At 44.9% G+C, this 23,766-nt stretch overlaps 1 protein-coding gene across 4 annotated transcripts in view; it reads right to left on the bottom strand.

The window, feature by feature from the left end:
- TBC1D2B (TBC1 domain family member 2B) overlaps positions 1-23,766 on the bottom strand; it is a 72,386-nt gene that overhangs the window by 40,910 nt on the left and 7,710 nt on the right. For 3 of the 4 annotated variants that reach the window (XM_031691756.2, XM_072950915.1, XM_031691755.2), the window contains exons 2-3: positions 12,937-13,090; positions 3,053-3,218 (exon numbers count right to left, since the gene is read on the bottom strand). In XM_031691756.2, coding sequence (XP_031547616.1) covers positions 3,053-3,218; positions 12,937-13,090 — 320 coding nt within the window. The remainder of the gene's footprint in view (positions 1-3,052; positions 3,219-12,936; positions 13,091-23,766) is intronic. The other variant, XM_031691758.2, reaches the window with a different exon arrangement.

The raw sequence follows: 23,766 nt of genomic DNA on the forward strand, positions 1-23,766 counted from the left end.
TCATCCTGCCCCATCTAAGGGGGAGTAAAAAACTGAGAACCACTTGTGAAGTTCAGACTCCAGAGGCGCAGGCTCACTGAAAGGCTGAGACCTAGTCAGGGGGCTGAACAACACTTCCCGCTCCCCACGCCTCATCACCATGCTACCAGAAGTCTATTCACAGCAGTTCCTTCTACCTAGAACATCATGTCCAGGTACCAAGAAAAAAATTACAAGGCGTATCAAAAGGGAAAACCCCCACAGTATGAAGAGACAGACGAGCATCAGACCGGAGATGGCAGGGATGTTGGAATTATCAGACAGGCAATTTAAAGCATCTGTGACCAGTATGTTCAGGGCTCTAATGGATAAAGCGAACAGCATGCAAGAACAGACGGGTGACGTAAGCAGAAGAGACAGACTCCTAAGGAAGAGCCAAAAGAAATGCCAGAGATCAAAGACACTGCATCAGAAATGAAGAATGCCTTTGATGGGCTTATCAGCAGACTGGACACAGCTGAGCAACGAATCTCTGCACTTAAGGATATCTCACTAGACTCTTCCCAAACTAAAAGGCAAAGAGAACAAAGACTGGGGAAAAAAACAAGAAGAGAATATCCAAGGACGCTGAGACAACCACAAAAGGTGTCACAGATGCATAATGGGGACAACAGAAGTAGGAGAAAGAGACAAAGGGAAAGAAGAAGCATTTGAAACAATAAGGATGGATTATTTCCCCAAATTAATGTTGGACACCAAACCACAGCTCCAGGAAGCTCAGAGAACACCCAGCAGGATAAATGCTACGGAAATCAGATCAGAGCATACCATTTTCAAATGACAGAAAATCAAAGATAAGATATTCTGAAAAAAATCAGAGGAAAAAAAAGCCTTACCTATAGATGAACAAAGATAAGAATTATATCTGATCTCACCTCAGAAACCATGCAAATAAATTGTGCTCTACACTGGAATTTGATACAACATTGTAAAATGATTATAAATCAATAAAAAATGTTAAAAAAAAGAAAGAAACCATGCAAATAAAAGTAGAATGAAATATTTGAAGTGGTGAGAGAAAAAAATCCCACCAATCTAGAATTCTGTATCCTGCGAAATTATCCTTCAAAAGTTAAGGAGTATAAAATAGATAAACAATAAGTTTATACTGTGCAGCACAGGGAACTACATTCAATATCTTGTAGTAACTTATGGTGAAAAAGAATATGAAAACGTATATATGCATGTTCCTATATGACTGAAGTATTGTGCTGTACACCAGAAATTGACACATTGTAAACTGACGATACTTTAATAAAAATATATTTAAAATTTTTCTTAAAAGATAAATATTTTATTGTTATCAACAACCAAAAAAACTTAAGAATAAAAAAATAAAAACTTTCTCAGACAAAAAAAAATTTGAGAGAATGTTGCTAGTAGACCTGCCTTGCAACAAATATTAAGTACTTTAGAGAGAGGAAAAATAATGCAGGTCAGAGACTCAGATCCAACATAAAGAAGTGTATTGAAGAAGGAATAAGTAAAAGTAAAGTGAAAACTTTTATTTTTCTTGTGCTAATTAATCTAACAGATAATAACAGTTCATTCAAAATAATACCAACAATATATACTTACATATACATGTTATGTATGTGTTATGCTGATGTATGCTTTACACATGTGTGACCTTATATTATGCATATATTACATATGCTTATGTATACATGTATTGTGTATGCTTATGGATACATGTGTGTGTGTATATATATATATGCTTATGTATGCTTTATATATAAGTGAAGTGAATGACAGCAATGACACAAAGGACTAGAGGAAGAAATTTGATCTACAGATTCAATGCAATCCCAGTCAAAAATCCCAAGCTATTTTGTGGATATTGACAAACTGATTCTACAGTTTACGTGGAGAGGGAAAAGACACAGAACAGCCAACACAATACCGAAGGAGAAGAACAAAGCTGGAAGACTGACACTATTCTACTCTGAGACCTCCTATAAAGCAACGGTAATTAAGACAGTGTGCTATTGGCAAAAGAACAGACAAATACATTAATGGAACAGAAGACAGAACTCAGAAATAGACCCATATAAAATCCATCAACTGATCTTTGACAAAGAAGCAAAGACAATACAATGGAGCAAAGATAATCTCTTCAACAAATGGTGCTGGAAATGAATGCAAAACAGTATAGCCACTTTGGAAGGCAATTTGGCAGCTTCTTACTGAGTTAAATACACTTTTACCATAAAATTCAGCAGTCGTGTTCCGTGGCATCTACCCAAAGAAGCTGAAAAATTATGTCCACATAAAACCTGCACATGGATGTTTACAGCACCTTTACTCTAGTAGCCAGATAGTGGAAAGAGCCCAAATGTCCGTGAACTGAAGAATGGATAAACAAAATGCGGTACACCCATACAGTGGAATATTTTTCCACAATAAAAAGAAATGAAGTACTAATACGTGCTACAACATGGATGAACCTTGAAAATGTTACACTCAGAGTGAAAGAAGCGAAACACAAGGGACCACATATTGCATGATGCCATTTATATGAAATATCCAGAACAGGCAGATTCAGAGAGACAGGAAGCAGATTAGTGGTTACTGAGGGCTGGATGGGAAGGGTTTGGGGGAAATGGGAAGGGACTGCTAACAGGTACTGCGGCTTCTTTTGGGGGCGATGAAGATGTTCTAAAACTGACTGTGGGGATGATCATTCAGCTCTGCAGCCTGGGAGCCTTGTGACCTTAGAAAGGGACTCTTCCTGGGCCAACTGCTGTCTCCGTAAAATGTCAACCACATGACCGACCTCACAGAGTCAAGCAATTAAATTAAACCGTGAGTGTGAAAGTATTTCACAGTATCAGGCACATAACAGGCGTTTCATACAAGCTAAAAAAAATAATGAAGTACGCAAAAGCACCTTGGAAGTGACAAATACCTTCACAAATGTCAGGTGGTTTTATAATTTCATACATAAAATTATAACATATATTAACAGAAATAATCGGTTTTCAGTTTCACAGGCTACTTTCCAAAGACTCACTTAAGCTCAGTGCCCCACTGTTTCAAAGAGAAGTTAATGGAATTCGGATGCCCTGGGGCGGGCTGATTTGCAGCTTGCTCTCCCACCAGCTCTCCAGGGGCAGTCTCCACAGCTAGGACATTTCTGGCTTTTTCAGCAGAAGCATTTTGGTGTGGGTTAATTAAATCTGAAAGAAAGACAAACAAGTGTCAGTTATTCAGAGCTTCCACAGGGAACCTGATATCCGACATTAAATACTGTCTTGATACACTATGTAAAAAACGATATAATATATATTATATTTTTAATGTATACTACCTAAAAATACAATCTGTGAATGTATTTTAGGGTGTTCTGCAACCATTTTCATCCAAAGTAGATCCACGTTTCTCAAAAGAAGATTGTATATGCTTCAAACCACCAAGTGTTAAGAGGATGGCCCAGGGAAAGAAAAGGCTCGGGCTCCCCTTTGCTCTCCTGCATATCGGGAAGACTGGCATAAAGCTGAGATCATGGTCCACTCACCTGTACCGATAAGGAACAATTTCCAGGATAAAGTATTAGGTTGGAAAAGAAAAAAAAAAAGGGCAGACCAGATTATACGAATGCTCTTTCCTGTAAGAAAGTGCAGGGAACAGAATATATACATATTTGTTAACTGCAAATAGTGACACAAAAAAAGTTTGCATATCAAAGGAGTTCAGTAAACTCACAGGCAAATGCAATGATGCTAAAATATGATCAAATTTCAGAATATATATTTTTCTTTCCTATTAAAAATTTATTCAGTGTTTAGTACATATTTTTATGTTGTATTTTTTCTCTCTAACGTAATACTTTAAAATTTCAGAATACAATAGCTATCACAAAATAGAGATACACATACTGCACCAATTTCTTTTAAAATTAGTGCTAACACAGCATGAAGGGAATACAAAAACTTCAGAATATATTTTTAAATTTAAGCATTTGAAATATTTAAGGCTGCAGTCGTATGAGGCCAAGGATATGCTTCAAAGCAATAATATTTTTGTATCTTTAAAATAAATATTTGCTTCAAATAACATGTTATTTGCTTCCAAATAAAATTCAGTGGGTAGGGGCATCAGTGAAACAAGACGGCTCATGAAATACTAACTGTTGAAACTACCTGATAAACATGTGAGTAATATTATGCTATTCTCTCTGCATAGGCTTAAAATTTCCCATAAGAAAAACTTACTTTTCTAAAGTTTTGACAAATGTACCCAACAATAAATACTTTGTATTCTTCCAAATGATATCTCTCTGAGAATATACATGTTTATAAACAGAATTTAACACTGTTTCACAATAATCAATCTGATCTGTGCTTCCCTTTAATAAAGCACCCCTCCACTGGCAATATTAACCATCATTACTCTTTCAAGGGAAAGAGAATCAGAATGGAATGCTTAACAGTAACATCCACAAAGAAAATTATTTTCTAATCAGATGAGCACACAACCTGAGTCACTTAGGACAGGTCACTGGGCACTGGCAGAGAAGGGAGAGCACAGGGAAGCCTGGACTCGGGCCCTTGAAAATTGATGTTCTGAATACGAACACTTTACCATAGGCTCAAACTTTGTTGCAAGGTCACTAACTTGACAGCAGGGAAGGGCTCCAGGTAACACTGGGAACGGTATGCTGGGTGTGACACAAACAAGTGACTGCATCAGGGGAACGGGGTCCTGGTCAGGAGAGCCAACACGTGGCTCATAGCAGGGTCCTGAGCAGGAAAAGCAAGAGCGTGGGCTGGGAGACAGAAGAACTATGGGCTTGGCAGATTACAAGATTTAGTCAAGAAAGCAGAAGTCGCAAACCACACTGATTCCCGATTCTTGGTTCCGATCAACACCGTGTATGAAGCACTAGGTGCTGGGGGTACAACAAACAGTGAGACAGAGTTCTTGCCCTAAAGGAGAACACATCTAGGAGAGACACAGAATAACAAAATGTTAAGTTCCAAGTCACCACCGAATGCATCAAGTCCCTGGTATCCAGACCTTCCTCTGAGTCTTAGGGTCCAGGAGATGCCTCGGGCATATTCAGAGGGAGAGAAGGAAGGGGTCCCACCCTCAGCTTCAACCACAGTGGTTCCTCTTTTCACTCTTTTATATGTTGGAGTTTCCCTCAAGATTTCATTTGGAAAAAGAGTTCCAATAAACAAACAAAAAACAAGTTTGAAGACCAATAATCAGGTCCAGTCTCCTCTACCTACTTCATTAGTCAGAACATGAAAGCCCACAGCTGGGGCCAGAAGGCAGCCACCTGCCCCTGCAGTGGACAACAATCACAGGCCAGGTGCAGTGGCTGCACCTGGTGGAGGGGGCACCCAACATCTGACAGTGTGTGTCCGTCAGTGGGGACACAGTACACCTCTTCTATTTCCAACAAAGGCAGAGCTGACACCCAGGCTTCCCAGAGGCTGGTCTTTTGCAGACCCCTCACAGGTAAAGCATGACAACTCTAAGCCAAGCCTGAAATAAACCCAATGTATTGCACCCGTGGCTGTTGCGAGCTGGTGCAGCCCCCTCTTCCTGTGTGGGCTGGCAGCAAGGTGAGGAGCAGCCCCTCTGCGGGTGACACCGTCAAGCGCTCTCGCGTGGCCAAGCGCCTGCTACCGAGAAGCCCACATGCTGCAGCAATGCTGGGCCCACACTGGAAATGCTTCCTGAGGAACTTGGGCCCTGGGGGTGGGGTGCAGAAGAGACTGGAGGCCAGGGAGGATGTTGGCAAAACAGACTGTTTCTGTAAGTCATTATTTCACGTAAGAAAGAAGCCATTCCCCAAGTTTAGCTATTATTGTTATTTTGTCTGGTTTTCAGTTTTTAAAAGACCATGTGAGATTTCCTTAATTAAAAGTGGAGCTGCTGGCTTCTCAATTCATGTGGTAACTTAGCATTCGGGGAACCACCTCAAGAAGGACGCAAATTAGGCCAGGGCAGTATTTCCTTGACGTCTTTAAGAGGATGGACTGGATTCACAAACGTGTGCTTTATCTTGCAGCTTCAGTGGGGAGAAGTTTGGTGTTTAAACCTTCTCTATTATTTTTTAAAATTTCAAATGCCTAAATGACAGCTCTGAGCAAGTTCTGGGCTACAAATTTTATATTTCCTGGGTTCTGATTCCAGTACAGCCTCTTTCATTCCAGTGTGGCCATTCCCAGATCTCCAGGAGCCCTTCCTACTGGACGCAAGCTGACATCGGGGCCCAAAGTCTCCCGCTGGGACCCACACAGGGGAGGCTCCTGCTCACATCTGGGCGCCTCCGTCAGTCTTCCCCTCCTCTCCTGCTCCCGGCCTGCCTGCTCGCCGTCTCAGTCAGGCCCGGGCCCCCCTCCAGCAACCTCGCAGAGAGCAGAACCAAGTGCTGCGGGACACTCCCCATAAAACCCAGTCCCGGACACAGCTGTGTCCAAGAGGAGGGCAGAGCACTGGAAAAGGGCCACTCCCACGGGCGTCAAAGAACAACGCAAAAGAGAGCCTGCAAGTCCTTGCTGCAAACTGGAGGGGGCAGACAGGGTGGGGTTATCCTGAAAAACTTTTTCCCCCCATATCAAAGTGAGTTTAATCCAGTATAGTTATCTTCCAAGTGAGGGCACAGTGCATCTAAGCCCCCAAAAGAAGAGGCCGCAAGCCACCAGGCCCTGTGAGTCCCCAGGGCAGGCCAGTCCCCATGTCGGGTTAACTCCTTGTCCATCTGTTCTCTCTCTGCCTCACTCAGACTGGACTCCAGTCTGATGTGCTAACAGCTGCGCAGCCAACACCACAGAGGAGGGATCAGTAAACACTGGGAAAATGGATGAAGGAACGAGTAAGAGATAACTGCTGTGGGTCGGCAGGGAGGGCCTTCCCTCGGGTGAGAAAACCAGGCAGGAGGTCCCCGTGGTTCCCTAAGGGGCTACTCTCCTGCCACCTCGCCCCGAGAGATCCCTGAATTCGGATCTCTTCCCTCTCTTCCCTTCTCATGCAGCCCTGCCCTCCTGCAACCGGCTCAGTGCCCCCAGCCCCTCCACAGCAACACCCACCCCCCCTCACCGCGCCCCATCCCAGAGCCGGCCCAGGCGGTCCCCACAGGCACCGTGCTCTGGCCCGCTGGGGACAGTCTCCACAGATCTTCCTCAGGAGGCCCCCACAGGCTCCCCCACGTGCAGCTGGAATCTAACCCCACTCACTGTCTCCCTTCCTTTCACAGCCTGACATCAGGAGTCACAGAACCTTCGATTCAGTAGGAACCTCAGAGCACCTCGTTCAGACAGCGAAGCAGTGAGTGCCGGAGCTTCCGTGAGCTTTCTGCACCAGGTCAGGCTGCCTCTCAGATAGGATGCTGATAGCCATGACTTACACTTCAAAGCAACACATGATATTTTGTGGTGTTTTACAAGCAGGATTACATAAAAACTCAGCTTCTTTGATGACTTTAGGGAATTGTGACATTAAATGACTATGTGGGATTCCCGCGGCTTTGCTAATGCTGGGTCTGCGTCCAGCCTCTGGTCTTCCTCCAGCCAGTTCCAACACTCGCACAAAGAGCCCTGTGCAAACTGGGGGAGGACCGGGGAGGACCGAAACGAGCAGCCACTTCCCCCCTCCCGCCCCCTGCTCCCACCCCAGCCACCAGGGCACAACAGTTACCCTCATCACACGGCTGCTTCCGAGAAGGAAATGTGTGGTCATCCCTCAACCGTCTTCACCATACCCTTTTCTGTGAGGTACACCCCCGAACTCAAACAGGTACTAAGGCACTGAGGCCACCTGTGATGCTGAGGGCCTCTGTACTCCTGAACTCTCAGGAAGTCCTTGTTATCCCTGGCTTGTATGCTTACTGGTTTGTACGGGAAATAAAGTAAACAGAATGTGCTGGACATAACATCTTGTAATGTGGCTAACAAGCCTCCTTTGGGTTCTGGCTACCTCATTCCTAAATGCTATGAAGGTCTGCAGACTCCTGATTTTATCTTGGCAAATTATCCCTTTGTGTTGGAACTAGGCCTTTATCTCTCCAAACACAGAAGACGTGCAGAGTGGTGTCCGAGGCACAACACGCTTTCAGAGGCCAGGCTGCAGGCAGAAGGCAGACAGATCAGATAAAGAGGCAACAAGATCATCCCACTTTCTAACACTTGATCAACTAATGTAAAGCCATGAATTCCAATCACACAGATGAGCAGACTCTTACTCTGGAGACACTGTCTCTAGAAAACAAAATTTCTTTTGCTTTGTTGATGTTTTAAAAATTTTAAAATTGAAGTATCGTGGATTCACAATGCTGTGTTAGTTTCTGGTATATAGTAAAGTAAAATATTCTATTCCATTATCTTTTCCACTATGGCCTATTGCAGGCTACTGAATATAGTTCCCTGTGCTATGCAGTAGGACGTTGTTTATCCATCTTATATATAGTAGTTTCTATCTGCTAATCCCAAACTCCCAATTTATCCCTCCCCCACCTCCTTTCCCCTTTTGTAACCATAGGTTTGTTTTCAATGTCTGTGAGTCTATTTCTGTTTTATAAATAAATTCACTTGCACTATATTTTAGATTCCACATGTAAGTGATATCACATGGTATTTGTCTTTTCTTTTTCTGACTTACTTCACTTAGTATGATCATCTCTGGGTCCATACATGTTGCTGTAAATGGCATGATTTTATTCTTTTTTATGGCTGAGTAATATTCCATTGTGTGCATATACTACATCTTTATCCAATCTTCTGTTGATGGAACTTTAAGTTGCTTTTCTGTTTTGGCTAATGTAAATAGGGCTGCTGTGAATACATAGTTGGGGTACATGTGTCTTTTCAAATTATGGTTTAGAAAATAAATTTAATGTAGGCAATTACACTACAGTGCCAGCTGCCTATCCAATACTCACTCCAGCTCCTCCTTATAGACCTTCATTTTGATGGTGGCCACATGCTCAGCTTAAGATACTTGCCTCCTCAAACTCCATTTGAGTTGGATGGCCCTGTGACACAGTTCTAGCTAATGAGGCATAAATCAAGAGTTTCTGGGGAAGCTTTCTCCTTTCTCATATAGGTGCCACTCCCAAAGGCAACTACCATGATTAGGAAAGCTAATATTCTAAGGATGAAGAACAGAATGGGTCCCTCAATGGCACTGGGGAGTAGCTTTGCCAGCTATGAACTACCTATCATGTGAAAAATCTCTATTCATAAATCCCTATTAAGTTTCCTGTTAATTGCTGCTGAATAGAATCCTAACCAATTCAAAATGACATTACATATGTATATACACATAATATATATTATGTATACATAAATATCTTTACACTCAAAGATGCAGTTTCCCATCTGATCCTCATAACAGAACTACTCGGGGGTGGACAGCAGCAGGTGGACAAGGTTGTTAGTATTCCTTCCACTCCCATCCAGACGACTTCCTGGGCCTGGGGCATGGATGGTACCTTCAGGCCCGGGTTTTCCTCTCCCTCAAAGCTAATCCCATCTTTTCATCTTCCAGTGTTTCTACCATACGCTCTCCCAACTCTGCCCACTTTTTTCTATCCTCTCTGCCACAGCCCTAGTCAAGGCTACTATGACTTCTAGGCTGGATGACCATCGCAGCCTTCTAACTGGTCTCCCTGCTTCTCATCCTGCCGAGGAATCTGTTCTCTCCTACTCGGCCACGGCTAATCATCTCAAATGTACATCTGACCCTATCACTCAGTCACCCCTTTGCTTATCCTATAAGCCCTTCCAGGCCTGGTCCCTGATCATCCTTCCAGCTTTCTCTTTGTGACTCCTGCCCCACCCACGCTACCTTCGACCCAGGCCCTGGTCTCTAGGGCCTCCAGGCCTTTCGCTTCCCTGCTTCACAAGGCCAGCTGTTACCTGACCTTCAGGACTCAGTTCATCTGTCTCCTAGTCCAGGAAGCCTTCTCAGACACCACCAGCTTCCTTCCACATCCAAGCGCAGGTAAGGCTCCTGTGCTCACCTCCGGCCCGTGCTTACACACTGTGCTGGACAGGTCCCTTTCCCTGTCTGGGTCCCTCATTAGACCACACACTACTTGAGAACATGAACCATGACTTATTCATCTTTATACCCAGGCACCTGGCACAATGCCTAGAATACAAGAATGCCTGGAATGAAAGACTAAATGAACAAGCTCCATCTTACAGATGAAGAAACTGAGACTCAAAAAGAGAGGTACCCTCAAGACACTACAGCAAGGGTCAGCAAACTTCTTCTTAAAGGGCCACACAGTAGGAGATATCAGACCTGTGAGCCAAATGTCTCTGTCACAACTATTCAACTCTGCCACTGGTGTGCAGAAGCAGCCACAGATGATACACAAATAAATGAGTGCTGCTTTATTCCAATAAAAGCTCAATTCCACAGGCTGCAGTTTGCTACCCTTTACTAGAGAGAAAATGACTCACTCGGAGTCTGACAAACAGTAAAGATCAGAGCTAAGACTCAGACCCAGGCCCACAGGGCTCCTCCTGGCACACTGGGCTGCCTGTCAGCGGGGATCGCCAATTCCCTACATCTCTCACCAGGCTGACTTTAGGTGCTAGGAGGGTCCTGATGGGTGACACCATTAGGCAACAAATGAAACTGCTACCGAGTACTGGATAACAAGGAGAGAACAGTAGGAAAAGTTTTATTTTTTAATGCAAATCAGAGTTACAAAAACATCTGTCTTCAATCCTAGCCAGAGTTAGCAGGGCTTAGGCCAAGCTGAGCAGGTAACTACAAGCATGGCTTCAGGAGCATCACAGAGTCCATCACACACCTCCACACACTATCTGTTAACCGATTTTTATCTAAAATGATAAAAACAAAAGGGGCTAAAATCTAGCCTTTTTGTCTCAACTTCCTCCTTTAGGCGTTCTGACCTCCTAAACAGTAAGTCTTGCAAATTGCCTGCTAGTCCAGGGTTTCATTATTCGTTCTTAAACGCCATCTAAAAATTGGCGGCAGTTCAAAATTACAGTCATTTCTGCACATAAAATCTTCAAAGACATCCCACTGCTCTCAGGATAGCCCCAAATCCCAAGCCCAGAGGCCCAGGCCCTGTCCGCCCTGGCCCTGGGTGAACCTCCAGGCTCAGCTCACTGCACACCGTCCTCCACAGCCACAGCCTCCTTCCAGCTCCTGGAGGGCACCCCACTCCCCTTACCCAGCCTGACTCCTGCTCAGCCTTTGGGTCTCAGGGAGGGTCCCCAACCACCCCAAAGCTGTGCTCAGCCCGGTCATGGGCTCCTGGAACCCTGTACCCTCCTCCCATGCGGATCTCACTTCTTCACACTCCGCTTGACCAGAAGTTCCATGAGGGGAGGAACCAGGCCCATCATGGGTGTCTCCTTGCTGAAAGAATGAGTAAATGCCAGAGGGTGCAAACTCTCACCCCCACACTGGAGTCCCCAAACCAGATGTGGGCTGCAGGTGTTTTCTCTGACTTTAAAAGAAGGAAGGATCCACATCATAAAGAAACCACAGGGCTAGGCGCCACTTTGGCCCTCCTTTTGGTCTAAGGCCTGAGTCTCCGTTAGAGAGAAGCACGTGGCCTCCTCAGAACAAAGGAGCCGAGGCAAACCGAGTGTCCTCTGTGCCAAAGGCACCAGCTGAGCTACCGTCTTGAATACCGCCGGGTTCCCTGCAGGGTTTCCAAACCTTCCAAACGACTGGTACTGAGTTACAGAGCTTCTTTAGATCAAAAGCACTATCGCAGCAGCTTTTTTTAAAACGCAGGCGTCAGTGAGCAGAAGTGTGAACTAAACATAGAGGGGGTCTGGGCTTGAAAATGAAGGCATCCCTCAGCTCCCGGTGTCCCTGGAGGGTTAAGACACCCATGACAATGACGTGAGAACCGTCCCCACACAACACATTGGCAGGTAGTTTCTCACTGACCAGAGAGTTAACCTGCTGAAAAATATTGTGATTGGTAAAAACAAGGTTGGCAGGAAAACAGATTAAGAGGAAAAAAAAAATTAAGTCCAAGAAGACGTTCGTTTCCAAAAGAAGTTGGCCGCACACGTGCCAATGCCACTGCTGATTTACAAGAAGTTCGACTGGAGCCTGTGTTCTCTTGAGCAGAGCTCACACAGGGGTTATGAAGCTCGGACCAGCCCTCTTCACAGGCGTGAGAGCTAGCCTGTGCCGGCTAAATCCCAGCGTGCACTCCTTTGACCCCTGAGTGTGATGGCCTGGCCTTTTCACACCTTACTTCAGGGCTCAAGGGTCTGCCTTTTCAGGGCCTGCTCTTCTTCCTGTATGAAGAGAAGGGCCACAAATACAGCCCCACCTCCGTAGTCTTTGCAGAGAGCAGGGAAGGAGGGTGGTCTGTGAATAACTGTTGTCCTATTCTCCCACTTAACAGGGCTCAGCATAACCAGACATGAGAAGATCATGGGGTTTTAACTTTTGATATTCAAACATAAAACCACATTATCTCCACACTGCAACTGGTCAGGGCTGTAGAAATGCCATAGACCCAGGACAAAGTGGAATCCACGTCTGAGAGTTAACGTCGTCCCAGGAAACATCACTGAGTCACAGCGAGTGCTCTGAGAACACCTGGCCCACGTGTACAAACATCTGCGACGCCAGCAGCCCCGCCCAAGCAGGGCTGTGGGACTGTGGTGACAGCACCACCACTGACGGCCCACTGACCTCCGCTGCACCATCTCCCCGGGGGCTTGGCACTGGCCTTGCCCAACTCCTAAGGCCGTCATTAGGCTGGAGCACAATTCTCTATACGGAAGCAGAAGCCCTCAGTAACTATGGAACGCTGCCCACTCTTAAGGGATCATCACCTTTATTTTCATTCTCAATTTCTCTGCGAAGCTGACTTGCTATGTCAAACGGCGACACGCGGAGCACTGACACAGGTCCCCTCCACTTCTGTCCTACCTGTGTTATCTCTGGCCACGAGACCCTTAGAAAAGTCCCCAGGAGTTGGGGAGGTCCTGCTGTCCCACTTAACCACATCCAGGCTGTTGCAATATTCCCATCTCTTCTGCTGAAGCTCTTGTAACCAGTAAGTCATGAGTTGACGGTTAGGAGCCTAAAAAGAGGGAAGGGAAAAAAGTGTTACTGCCACCAACAAGATGAAGAGCTTAAGAAAGTTATGTTGTGTGTAGACACCTTGTCACATGAAAGGGAGAGTTAAGAAGAACAGGTCAAAGAAATTTCAGTTTCAACATCAGTAGCTTTTGCTTGCTACGAGTTGGTCAAGCAAACAGGAATTTTAACATAAAGAAAATCTTACTAATAAGAAACCTTTTAAAATTCTAAAATTATAGGATGATACAATATAACACTTTTCTCAAAAGGCTTCAGGAAGGCTTGTTATTCCTATGCCCTTTCACTCTGAGCACCTATAAACTCTATCCTAAGAAATCCAATCTCACATGGATATGGATGACATCCTTGCCAAATCAAATCAATGGTATTTAAATTCTGTCAGCATCTGGGAGAGTGCGCAAAGAAAACTGCAGATTAGAGATTAGACTGAAGAGCCAAGATATGGAAGCAACTTAAATGGCCACTGATGGATGACTGGATAAAGTTGTGGTATATATACAATGGAATACTACTCAGCCATGAAAAAGAATAAAATAATGCATTTGCAGCAGCAACATGGGTGGACCTGGAGGTTGCCATACTAAATGAAGTAAGCCAGAAAGAAAAATACCATACGATATCACTTATATGGGAAATCTTAAAAAATGACACAAATGAACTTATTTACAAAGCAAGCAAAAACAGATTCACACAGAAAATAAACTTATGGTTACCAGGAGGCAAAGAGGGGCAGTGTGGAGGGATAAACTGGCAGTCTGGGATTTGTAGATACTACCTACTATACACAAAATAGAGAAACAACTAGGTCCTACTGTATAGCACAGGGAACTATATTCAGTACCTTGTAATACCCTATAATGAAAAATAATATGAAAAGGAATACCTATATGTATTACTGAATCAATACGCTGGACACCAGAAATTAACACAACATTGTAAACTGACTATAATTAAAAAAAAAAACAACTAGATAGAACATCTACAGCAATGGCTAAAATTTTTTTAAGTTGATAATACCAAGTGCTGGAAAGGGTACAGAGCAACTAGAACTTTCATTCACTGCTGTGGGAATGTAAAATTCTGCAGCTCTTTAGAAAACAGTTCGGCAGTTCCTTAGAAACATACACTTACCAAGTGACCCAGCAACCCTACTCCTAGGTATTCACCCAAGAGGAAGAAGAACATATTCACACAAAAACCTGCATGCAAATGTTCAGAGGCTTTATTCATAATCGCCCCAAACTGAAAACAAGCCAAATGTCCTTCATCTGGTGAACAATAAAATGTGGCACTTCCATACAATGGAATTCAGCAATCAAATGGAGAAAACCATTGATTCCTACAACATGGATGAACGTTACACGCACATGCGAAAGAAGCTAGTCCCCAAAGGTGACATACTATACGATTCCATGTATGTGACATTCTGAAAAGGCAAAATTATACGGACAGAAAACAAATCTGTGGTGGCCAAGACTTGGGTGAAGGGAGTGAATGACCACAAACGGATAACACAAGAGGACTTTTGAGTAACTGACCTATCCTGAACCACGACTGTGGTGGTGGATACACGATTCTACGCATCTGTCCAAACTCAAAGAACTATATACCACAAAGAGTGTGTTTCACTATATCCATTAAAAAAAAAAATCAACCAAGATGCGGAGGGAACCCTAAACAATGAACCTAGCTATAAAGAAAGGAACCAGATGGCAGGTGTGGGTCACAGGTCTCCAGGCTGTCCCCAGAAAGAAGTCCCAAGGAGAAGGATGCCATGGCACAATTATGGGAATCTCATCACCAGCGGCATCCAGTGAGGTGTGCAGAAATCACACACAATGATTCCCAGGGTCAGAGGCAATGTGGAAAACTGCTCTGCAGGCCCCACAGCAAGGGATAAGCCAGAGACCAATCCTCTACTGTCCACAAGCAAAGGGCAACCTCCAGGTGCTCTGGCTACAACTTAGGGTCTTTTTAGTAACACCTGCACACATAGCCCCAGGTAAGGATAACCGTTCCCTACAGGATCTCTGGGTATCTTACAAAAAATTCTTCTGAACATCAAGAAGCCGTCATTCCATTCATCCAAGCAACCAACATTTACTATCAACATTTATCTATCAGGTACCTGGAATCGGGGCTTGTGGGAAAGACAGGAAAAATAAATCAATAGTTTCAAGAGTGTGTTAAATGCGATGACAGGGACCAGAGTGTGTGAGGTGGGGCTGGTGTGACTGGAGAGCACTGAGGAAAGATATCTAACCAAGCAGAGGAGGTGGGGCAAGGGCCAAAGTACCGAGAGTCTAGGAAAACTGCTATCTATAGATTCAAAAGGTTCACAGTATTGGCTTAATGTTTGTCTTCTCCAAGAAGCATAAACTCTGAGATGCCTCTATTTTTCTAGCATCAAGCTCAGTACCAGACACATATGTGTTGAATAAATAAGTGAAGAAATAAATGAACAAATAATCATGAAGTGATGCAGAAGCTTGATCTTAAAGGAGAAGCAAGTAGGGGCCAGGGGAAGGGTGGGGGTGGAAGGGGGCAGGACTGAGATACGCAGGGACCACACCCAAAGGGACTCAAGTGCCTTCCTGGATTCTTGGCAGGGCAATGATGAGATCAGACAAAATCAATGCTCTTGAAAGAGCGGGGAGGGCAGAGGTAGGTCGGGGCAGGGTTCAGGTAGGGGAGGAGATTCACTCAGGCCCAGGAACCCTCAAGTGCAGCTGGAGTCTGAGTAGCGGTTTGGTTGCAGAGTGGATGGTGGGGGCTTGGCCTAGCTCTCAGGCAGGACAGAGAGAACCCAGCACTCTGAGAGGAGGGGAGAGGGGACTGGAAAAGCAAGAGGCTGGGAGACACAGCCAAATCAGAGCCCAAAGCCCACCTGGTCCGTCCTTCCACCTTTCAGAGTCCATACTGAGCCCCCAGTCCCTCAACCTCCAGCTCAGAGGAAAGTGTGTGTCTGGGCAGTGTGTGCATCTGTGTGCAGATGTGTGCATGTGCTCTGGTCCTCCTACTGGCTCCCCTACCTGGCCCCCATCCCTGTCTCAGGGAGAAGGCCACACTGGGTCAGATCCGTCACTAACCTCTCCAGCTGTTCCTGCAAAACAGGCAACATGAAAAATCTGCTTTTTACAAGAAAGCCCTTTCCCTTTAAATCTCTGAGTCTTAAATCTGACTGGGGAACAATTAGTAACCTCTTAATCATCTCTCACCAAATTCCTGGGGCAAAAAAACTTTTACATCACATGCTTTCAGTGTCTGACAAATTATTCATGTTACAGAAATCTGGTCAATAAGGCAGGCAAAACTGCCTCGAGACAATGATTAACAGGGGTTCGCTTCCTTTTTAAAAAAAACAGCCATCATTGAAAGCATCACGACTTCAATCCCCAAGCAGCTGTGAAAGGCTGCTGGAGGGGCACGGCTCTGGGGCACATGCCACCATCAAGGCGGCAGGAAGGCCCCCAAAGGCACCGCCCTCAGGGAGCTGAAAACTCAAAGACAGGAGCACACACAGGCTATAAGGCAGGGCAGGATTCGAAGTAAAACACAGCAAAATCAGCAGAAATCCACGAAGCCTCTGTGTTTTCCATTTGATACGTTTTAAACAGAGACTGAATTGGGATTTGGCCTTGTTCAGTCCTAATTAGATGTAGAATCACAAACGAGTCCCTTCATTGCCCGAGTCTCAGTGAGTCACGTAAAGCTAGTCTAGATCTGCCCCGTCCAATACAGTAGCCACCAGCCACACATGGCTCGTGAGCACGTGAGGTGCGGCTTAGAACCACATGATGAAATACTATAGATGCACTGGGTGAAATAAAATATATTAAAATTATTTTCACCTGTTTAATGGGGTTATCCAAAAACCTAAAAGTATATATCTGGCTTACACTGTATTTGTATCTAGCACTGTTCAATCATGATGGCAAACCAATTTCGTTTGGAGTGCTAAGGTTGGTGGGAGATCTGGCTGGGTGGGAAATGGCTTTAGGAATGGTCAAGGGCATAGGGTTCTTGGGAGTGTGGGGCAGCCGACATTATTCACCCACTACAGGACTCTAGGACTCAAGATATCTTTCTTCTTTAACTAGGCACCTCCGTATCTCCAACCACCTCATGCTCTGTGAATGTCCATGGAGATGCCAACATTCTTTAGGGACCCAAAAGGGTCTGGCTGGTGTGGCTGATGGCTCACAGTTTCAGTACCATTACTGCTCGCTCCCAAAGGAGAACAAGTAGGACCTTCGAAGGATCTGGCTTCATAGATGGCACCTCAAGGAATCTATCACCAGAGCTTCTCCCACTGAGCTGCAGCCCAGCTGCTGACAAATTAGCTAGTCAGTGCTGAAGCTTATCACCACCACCAGCATGACCAGGAGAGAACCAGTATCTGCCCTACCCTACCCTAAATGACCATTTTAAATGCTTTAGTCCCACATTCTGGAGAGCCAGACAGACATTCCAATCATGCCGGAAGGGACAGAGACAGGGCAAAGCTTCAAAGCTCAGCAGAGAGTGAGCGCCAATGACAGGCAAGCATCCAGCGGGCCAGGTGTCAGTATCCGCTGTCCAAAGGCTCACTGGGGCCATATCCTGAGTCTCCCATAACACCCGTCTAACTCCTATTCATTCTTCAAAGCCCAATACAAATACCACCTCCAAATAAAGTCTCCCTGACCTGAGCCTTCATGTCTTCTCCACCTGTGGAATGGGGAGCTCACAGCACCATGTAGCCCAAAACAGCGTCCCACGGCAGAGGGGGATCTCCCTGCATGTTCTTTGCTAGTCTAAGTTCCTTGAAGACACAGGCAAGACCTGCTGGCCTCAATAAGGTCCAAGATGCCCAGCACAGTGCCTCGAATAGTTAATCAAGCATCAAATATCTGATTCATTCTCTCCTGCGTTCAGCTCCTGCTACTTCCTCAAGACTGCTAACACTCTAGTTCAAATACAGCACCAATACCAACATGAGAGAACAAGCCAGACATCTTGGAAAGCCATTCTGGTTGTCCCCTACACAGCTGCATGGATGTTCTGGGGACTTAGGGGCAGACAAGGACCAGGTGGGCACAGTCCTGATATGACAGACATCTGCTGCATTCAGGTGCAATGACACGAAGTGCCAGTTCAGAGAATGAAAACCAGGCCATGGCTCATCCAGCTTGAGGTGGAATTCAGTCCTTGACAGCTGGCTGATTAGAAACATGTGATGCCCCAGCTGTTTCCACAACCCTTTTTGTGTCCAGACCTCCAATAGCCCAAAACCCAGAAGCCTGCTCATGGGAAAATGGGCCCCAGACACCTGACCCTTCTCTTGGACCCCAGGGACTTCCCTCCTTCCCTTCCAAGCCCAGCACTTTCCTTGGTGCTCAGAAAACTCCCCAAATAAAGTTAATTTATCTCAACATACATTTATTAAGGGCCTACTCTTGCAGGCAAGTGCATTAATGGAGGGAAGGGCTGGAGTAGCAATCTAGCAGCATACACAGGGAGTCAGGCCACGTCTGCTAACTACTCTCACTACCACTGACTGATCCAAGCTCTCTTACTCCCTGGGTCTCCAGCCCTTGGGTAAAGAATCTCCATCTATCAAGACAGCACATTGTAGAAGTTGTAATAATGCTCATCTCCTTTGACCCACAATTCCATTCCTGGGAATTTATCTAAAGAAACCCAAAAGAAGGAAGAGAGAAAAACACCACGTACATAAAAACGTTTGTTCATTCACTTAGCAAATATTTATTTAGAGCCTGACCTAGGCCAACACAGCAGTCAACGCAAGGGGTACAGAACTAGGTGAGACCTGGTCAATTCTTACCTCTGAGACACTCCCAGTGAGCAGTTTCCTTTACACCAGCAATAGACAACGAGAAACATATTCACAATTAAAATCAAAGCATAAAAGGCATAGGTATATACATTTAAGAAGTGCTTATACATTATAGAAACAACAACAAATCCAGCCAAAATTCTAAGAAGTTCTTCAAAGCATGACAAAGAGATTATAATCTTCATTTTAAGCCTAACCTTTGAGAATTCTGAAAAAATAAATAAGGGATGAGGCTTTGCCCTACCAAATAAGCACCTTATAAAGCCACAATAATTAAACCAGCGCTCTACTGCCAGAGAATCAAAACACAGGGCTAAGTAGAAAAAAAATGTAGCATTTCAAATCAAATCAGTGAGAAAGGTATTAATTATTAAACAATGGCATTAGGGCAACTGGCTAAAAATTTGGTAGGAAGGTATTTACAAACTATGACCTAGGCGTGAAATCTAGGTCACAATGTCAAAGAAAATAAATTCAAATTTGATTCAAAATTTGAATGCAAAATAAGAACCATTTAAATTAATAAAAGAGGATGCCTTTGTAATTAAAATTTTGTCTCTTTTTGCAGCTTGTGACAATAGGTGCATAGATTTCTGCAAATTTTGAAGATATGCAAGGGATGGTCTGACTTACTGTGTGCGGGACATTGTGTTAAACACTTTATACACACTATCATTTAAAGTTCATAACAATCTCACAAAATAGTATTATTTATTTACCCAAAGTATTACCTACTTGGACTTTGGAGTCTAACTGTCTGGGTTCAAATCCCAGCTCTGCCACTTGCTGGCTATATTAGGCAAGTCACCTAACGTGTCAGGGCCTTGGATTCCTCGTTGGTAAAATGCGAGTAACAGGAACCTACTTCATGTCCTGTTGTTATGAGGATTAAGTGAGTTAATGTGTGGTAAGCTCAGAACAGTGCTTGGCCCACAGTAACTACTCATTAGGCATCAGCTATCCATATTATCATGATCACCCCCAAGATCTCACAGCCAGTTGGCACAGTCAAAATTCAAACTTGGGTCTGTGTTCTTTGTTTTCAAGGGGGAGAATGAGAAGGACATGTCCAAGACAAAATCCATCCTCTCAGCATTTCAGCAGGAATCACAAGTTCCTCTATGGTCTTTCTCAGATACTGAAATGTTGATGACCCCAACAAAGAGCCAAGTTCATTTTTAAAATCCTGTAAGTGTGTTGGCTTCACTGGTAAGGACAACTCCCACATCAGAGGCTGGTCTCCCCAACAGTACAGAAGGTCCTCTGGACATCAAAGGGGTGTCAGCATAGCTTCACTGGGTAGGAGAAAGCGTGACCATCCATCAGCCTCTAAAGTGCTCCCACTGTATGCTCTGAGCCACAATTCTGCTCTAAGGACATTTCTTAAAAAGTAGACTGCAGTGACCAATAAGGCGGCCACATATAAACAAACACAGAGAAGAGAGAAACTGTTCTCCAGCATAATAGGATCATCAGGTCTCCAAGTCCAAAGAACCCCCCCTGTCAGTCTCTCAGGTTCACGCTCCCTGACATTCTCCTGGTTCATCAACCTTGGGCCTAGGCAAGAGCATCCTAACTGGTCCAAACCCTCTTCTTACACCTACCCAGTGAAGTCATACATATCCCATGCTTAAAACTCTCTGATGGCTTCCAAGTACTGAGCAATCTGGCACGGCAATCTGGCCCACATGGCCCCACACTCCAAGACCATAGCCTTTCCCCCACACAACAGGCACACAGGAGCCAGTTCAGCTTCAATGATCCCTGCTCCTACTGCACTAACCCCCACTTGCAAAATCCTACTCGCTCCTCAAGACCCAATTCAAATATCCTATCTACGAGGCCATCTGATGTCCCTTACAGAAACAGTCATGCTGTATGTGATGACACAGCACTTCAGCCACCCACTTAGTATGAAACTCTGGGCTCTTCCCCAAAAGGTCAAGGTCTACCACGTTTATAAGCCAGAAGAACAGCATAACCAGCGGTTACGATAGAGTCACAAAAAGGAGAATACAGATGGGTTAGGTTTGTACACATCATAAAAAGCAACTTAAACTGCAGGGATAGTTTGACTCAGCCATTATTTCTTAAAAGGATGCAATGCCTGTTCATCATGAAGGAATTTTTGCTTCTTAAATCTAAAGAAGGATATCTGGATTTCCAAGGTAATTCTTTCATAAGCAATAAAAAGCACAAGAATACTGTAAACAGCCTGATAACACAAAACAAAACTCAGATGAAAAACAGACTACAACCCCATATCTGATAACCACTGGTTCCAAATTTTCTTCTGAACATTTCAAAATCATGAGCCTGGAAACAATCTCAAGGGATCTGGCCCAGTACCAATGAATAAAAAAAAAAAAGTAATTTTTCCCTGGAAGGGTTTTGAAATCTGTTTCAGCCCAGCAACAGATGCTGAGAGAGAAATAACACGGGACATCCTGACTCCTTGGAGCATGGAGGTCAGCTGCAGGGACCTCCATGCCTCTAATGAACATGACAAGTTCTTAGTTTTTAATCTTTTTAAACTGCTATCTTGACATCAGCATTTTCATATATCTTATTATGCAAAATAATTACATGAATTATAATCTAAATCCTTTTCAAAAGCTGAGTAAGAACCCCAGACCCCATTACCGCTCCCCCTGCCAATCATTTTCCCCAGACAGTCTGAGAGGGAGGCGGGCAGCCTTTCCCTGGGGAGGTGCCCTACTTCTCATCCATTCGGAAGGTGGTAGTCTGATGAGTTCTGCCATCTCTAATACTCAAGCATCTTCTTTTAAAAAGCAAACACCTGGAGGAGGGGAGAGGCTAGTTCAAGTGGGTTCAATCCCCAGTCCCTCTATTTAAATAAATAAACAAACAAACCAACAAACCTCATTACCCACCCCTCCCCCACAAAAAAAGCAAACGCCTGGATAGAACAGACATTCCTTTAGCCACTCTTAAACTAATGGAGATTACAAACTCAGGGCAATCGGCTAAGAGAAAAGAGCCCAGCAGAACACAGACAAGCAAATGTGTGCTCTAGAAAAGAGGACAATAAAGATAACTGGGCTTGCGAGGGGCCTGGCCTGAATGACAGATTTCACTAAGACAAGGGCAGGGACAGCCCACTCTGTGGGCCTGCTCTTCCCTGGAGGCAATGTGGAAGCCTGTTAAAATGCTTTCTGTTTCAGACAGAAGGAGAGCACGTGGCCTCTAAGTGACCACAAGCTACATTCCTGTGGCTCCCTATCAGCTCTGCCATTGCACAATTAGGCAGCGCCAGGGTTTCACGAGCTCAGAGTAAAGAAAACTCCTGCAGCGACAGCCAGCAGACTGGCGGACAGCCCCCGCCACCTTGGCCTGCAGGCGCTCCCTCTGCCGTGCACCACTGCAATGTTCTAGCTGGATGTTTTCTAACTTAAAAGTAGGACACAGGAATGACTGACTTAGTATGAAGTTTTACACACTGGGGTTGGGGAGGGGCAGATTCCTGGACTCCACCCACCAGAGATGGGGGAGCGAGGGAGCCTGGTACCAGAAATCTGCCTGAACTTTCAGTGAGTTTACAGGGGTGTCTGGGAAGCATGTTGACTTCTAACAGTCTTTTTAAGATAGAGCTGGTGTCTCAGGAAAGTGTCAGACGGTCCTCTTACATCATTCTGTTATTCACCCCTCTCTCGGTGAAAAGCTGGAGGCTCTAAAAGTCCTTACTAGCTATTTGGTGGTGGAAATCATTAAAACTCACTCTCCCATAAACACCTTAAGTATGCCAAGCAAACAGTATCGCCCGCCAGGAGGTCCCCTCTGAATGGCCCCGGAGGAAACCTGACATGTGGTGGTGTGCCAGGGACTAAGTGATCAGCACAGAGACAAAAACCTCAGGGCCATCGGGAAATTGGGGGTAGAGAGTCTCCGGCCCCAAACCACTGCTCTGGGGCATAGAAACTCAGAATGCAAAGAAGGTAGCGGACGTAAACCACAGTGTCAACCTACAGAATAAGGGCTCACGCTTCACTGCTCTCCACCCACGCAGTTTAGTTATTTCTAGTCCACTTAGACAACCATCCTCAGACAAGGCCAGCCTTCACTTCACAGCCAAAGAGAACAGTCATTTGTCATTTGGAGAGCGGTGTTGCTCAGAGAGGGCCGCAGAGGTCTGCAGCAGAAGGGTCGGACCATGGGTAAGGACGCAGAGCACTGAGGTCCACCCTGGCCTACCACTGAATCAGAATCTCCAACGGGGAACCCCCCCCCAATCTGCATTTTAACAGGGTTCCAAGAGGCTCATTCCCTACACTAAACCTGAGAGCCACAGCTCTCAAGAAAGCCCTATCAGCACGTTACCTCTGGGATAGTTACACGTGAGAGAGCTGTGTAAACTGTAAAGCTTAAAAAACTGGTTCACTTCTGAGGCCAGAGGGCAGGGCTTACAGAGCAGCAGGAGGAAACACTCCGAGGCTGGGTCTTCCACTGCACGCCTCCAGGAGAAGGGTCCTGAGCAGGGGTACGCAGGCCCTGTCCCTGCCAGGGAAACACCACGCATGCCCATTATCAATCGACCCCCCCACTGGAAGTTTATCATTTACATTGTTAATTTCCAATCCTCATGTGACCAAGTGTCTTACATCTCTGCCGCAACATCAAAGAGATAAATGTACAATTTTAGTACCTATATACAACAAGTCAAAACAGAATAAGCCTAATTTCCTACTAATGGATTAAGATGGAAATATGAAGCAAACAGCACAAACTGCTGGGTTTAAATTAGCTAAATATTGCTCATGTGTCTGGGGGAGGTTTAGTGCCAGAGCTGTCACTAACTA

This window comes from Vicugna pacos, chromosome 27, assembly GCF_048564905.1.
Source record: "Vicugna pacos chromosome 27, VicPac4, whole genome shotgun sequence".
NCBI lineage: Eukaryota > Metazoa > Chordata > Mammalia > Artiodactyla > Camelidae > Vicugna > Vicugna pacos.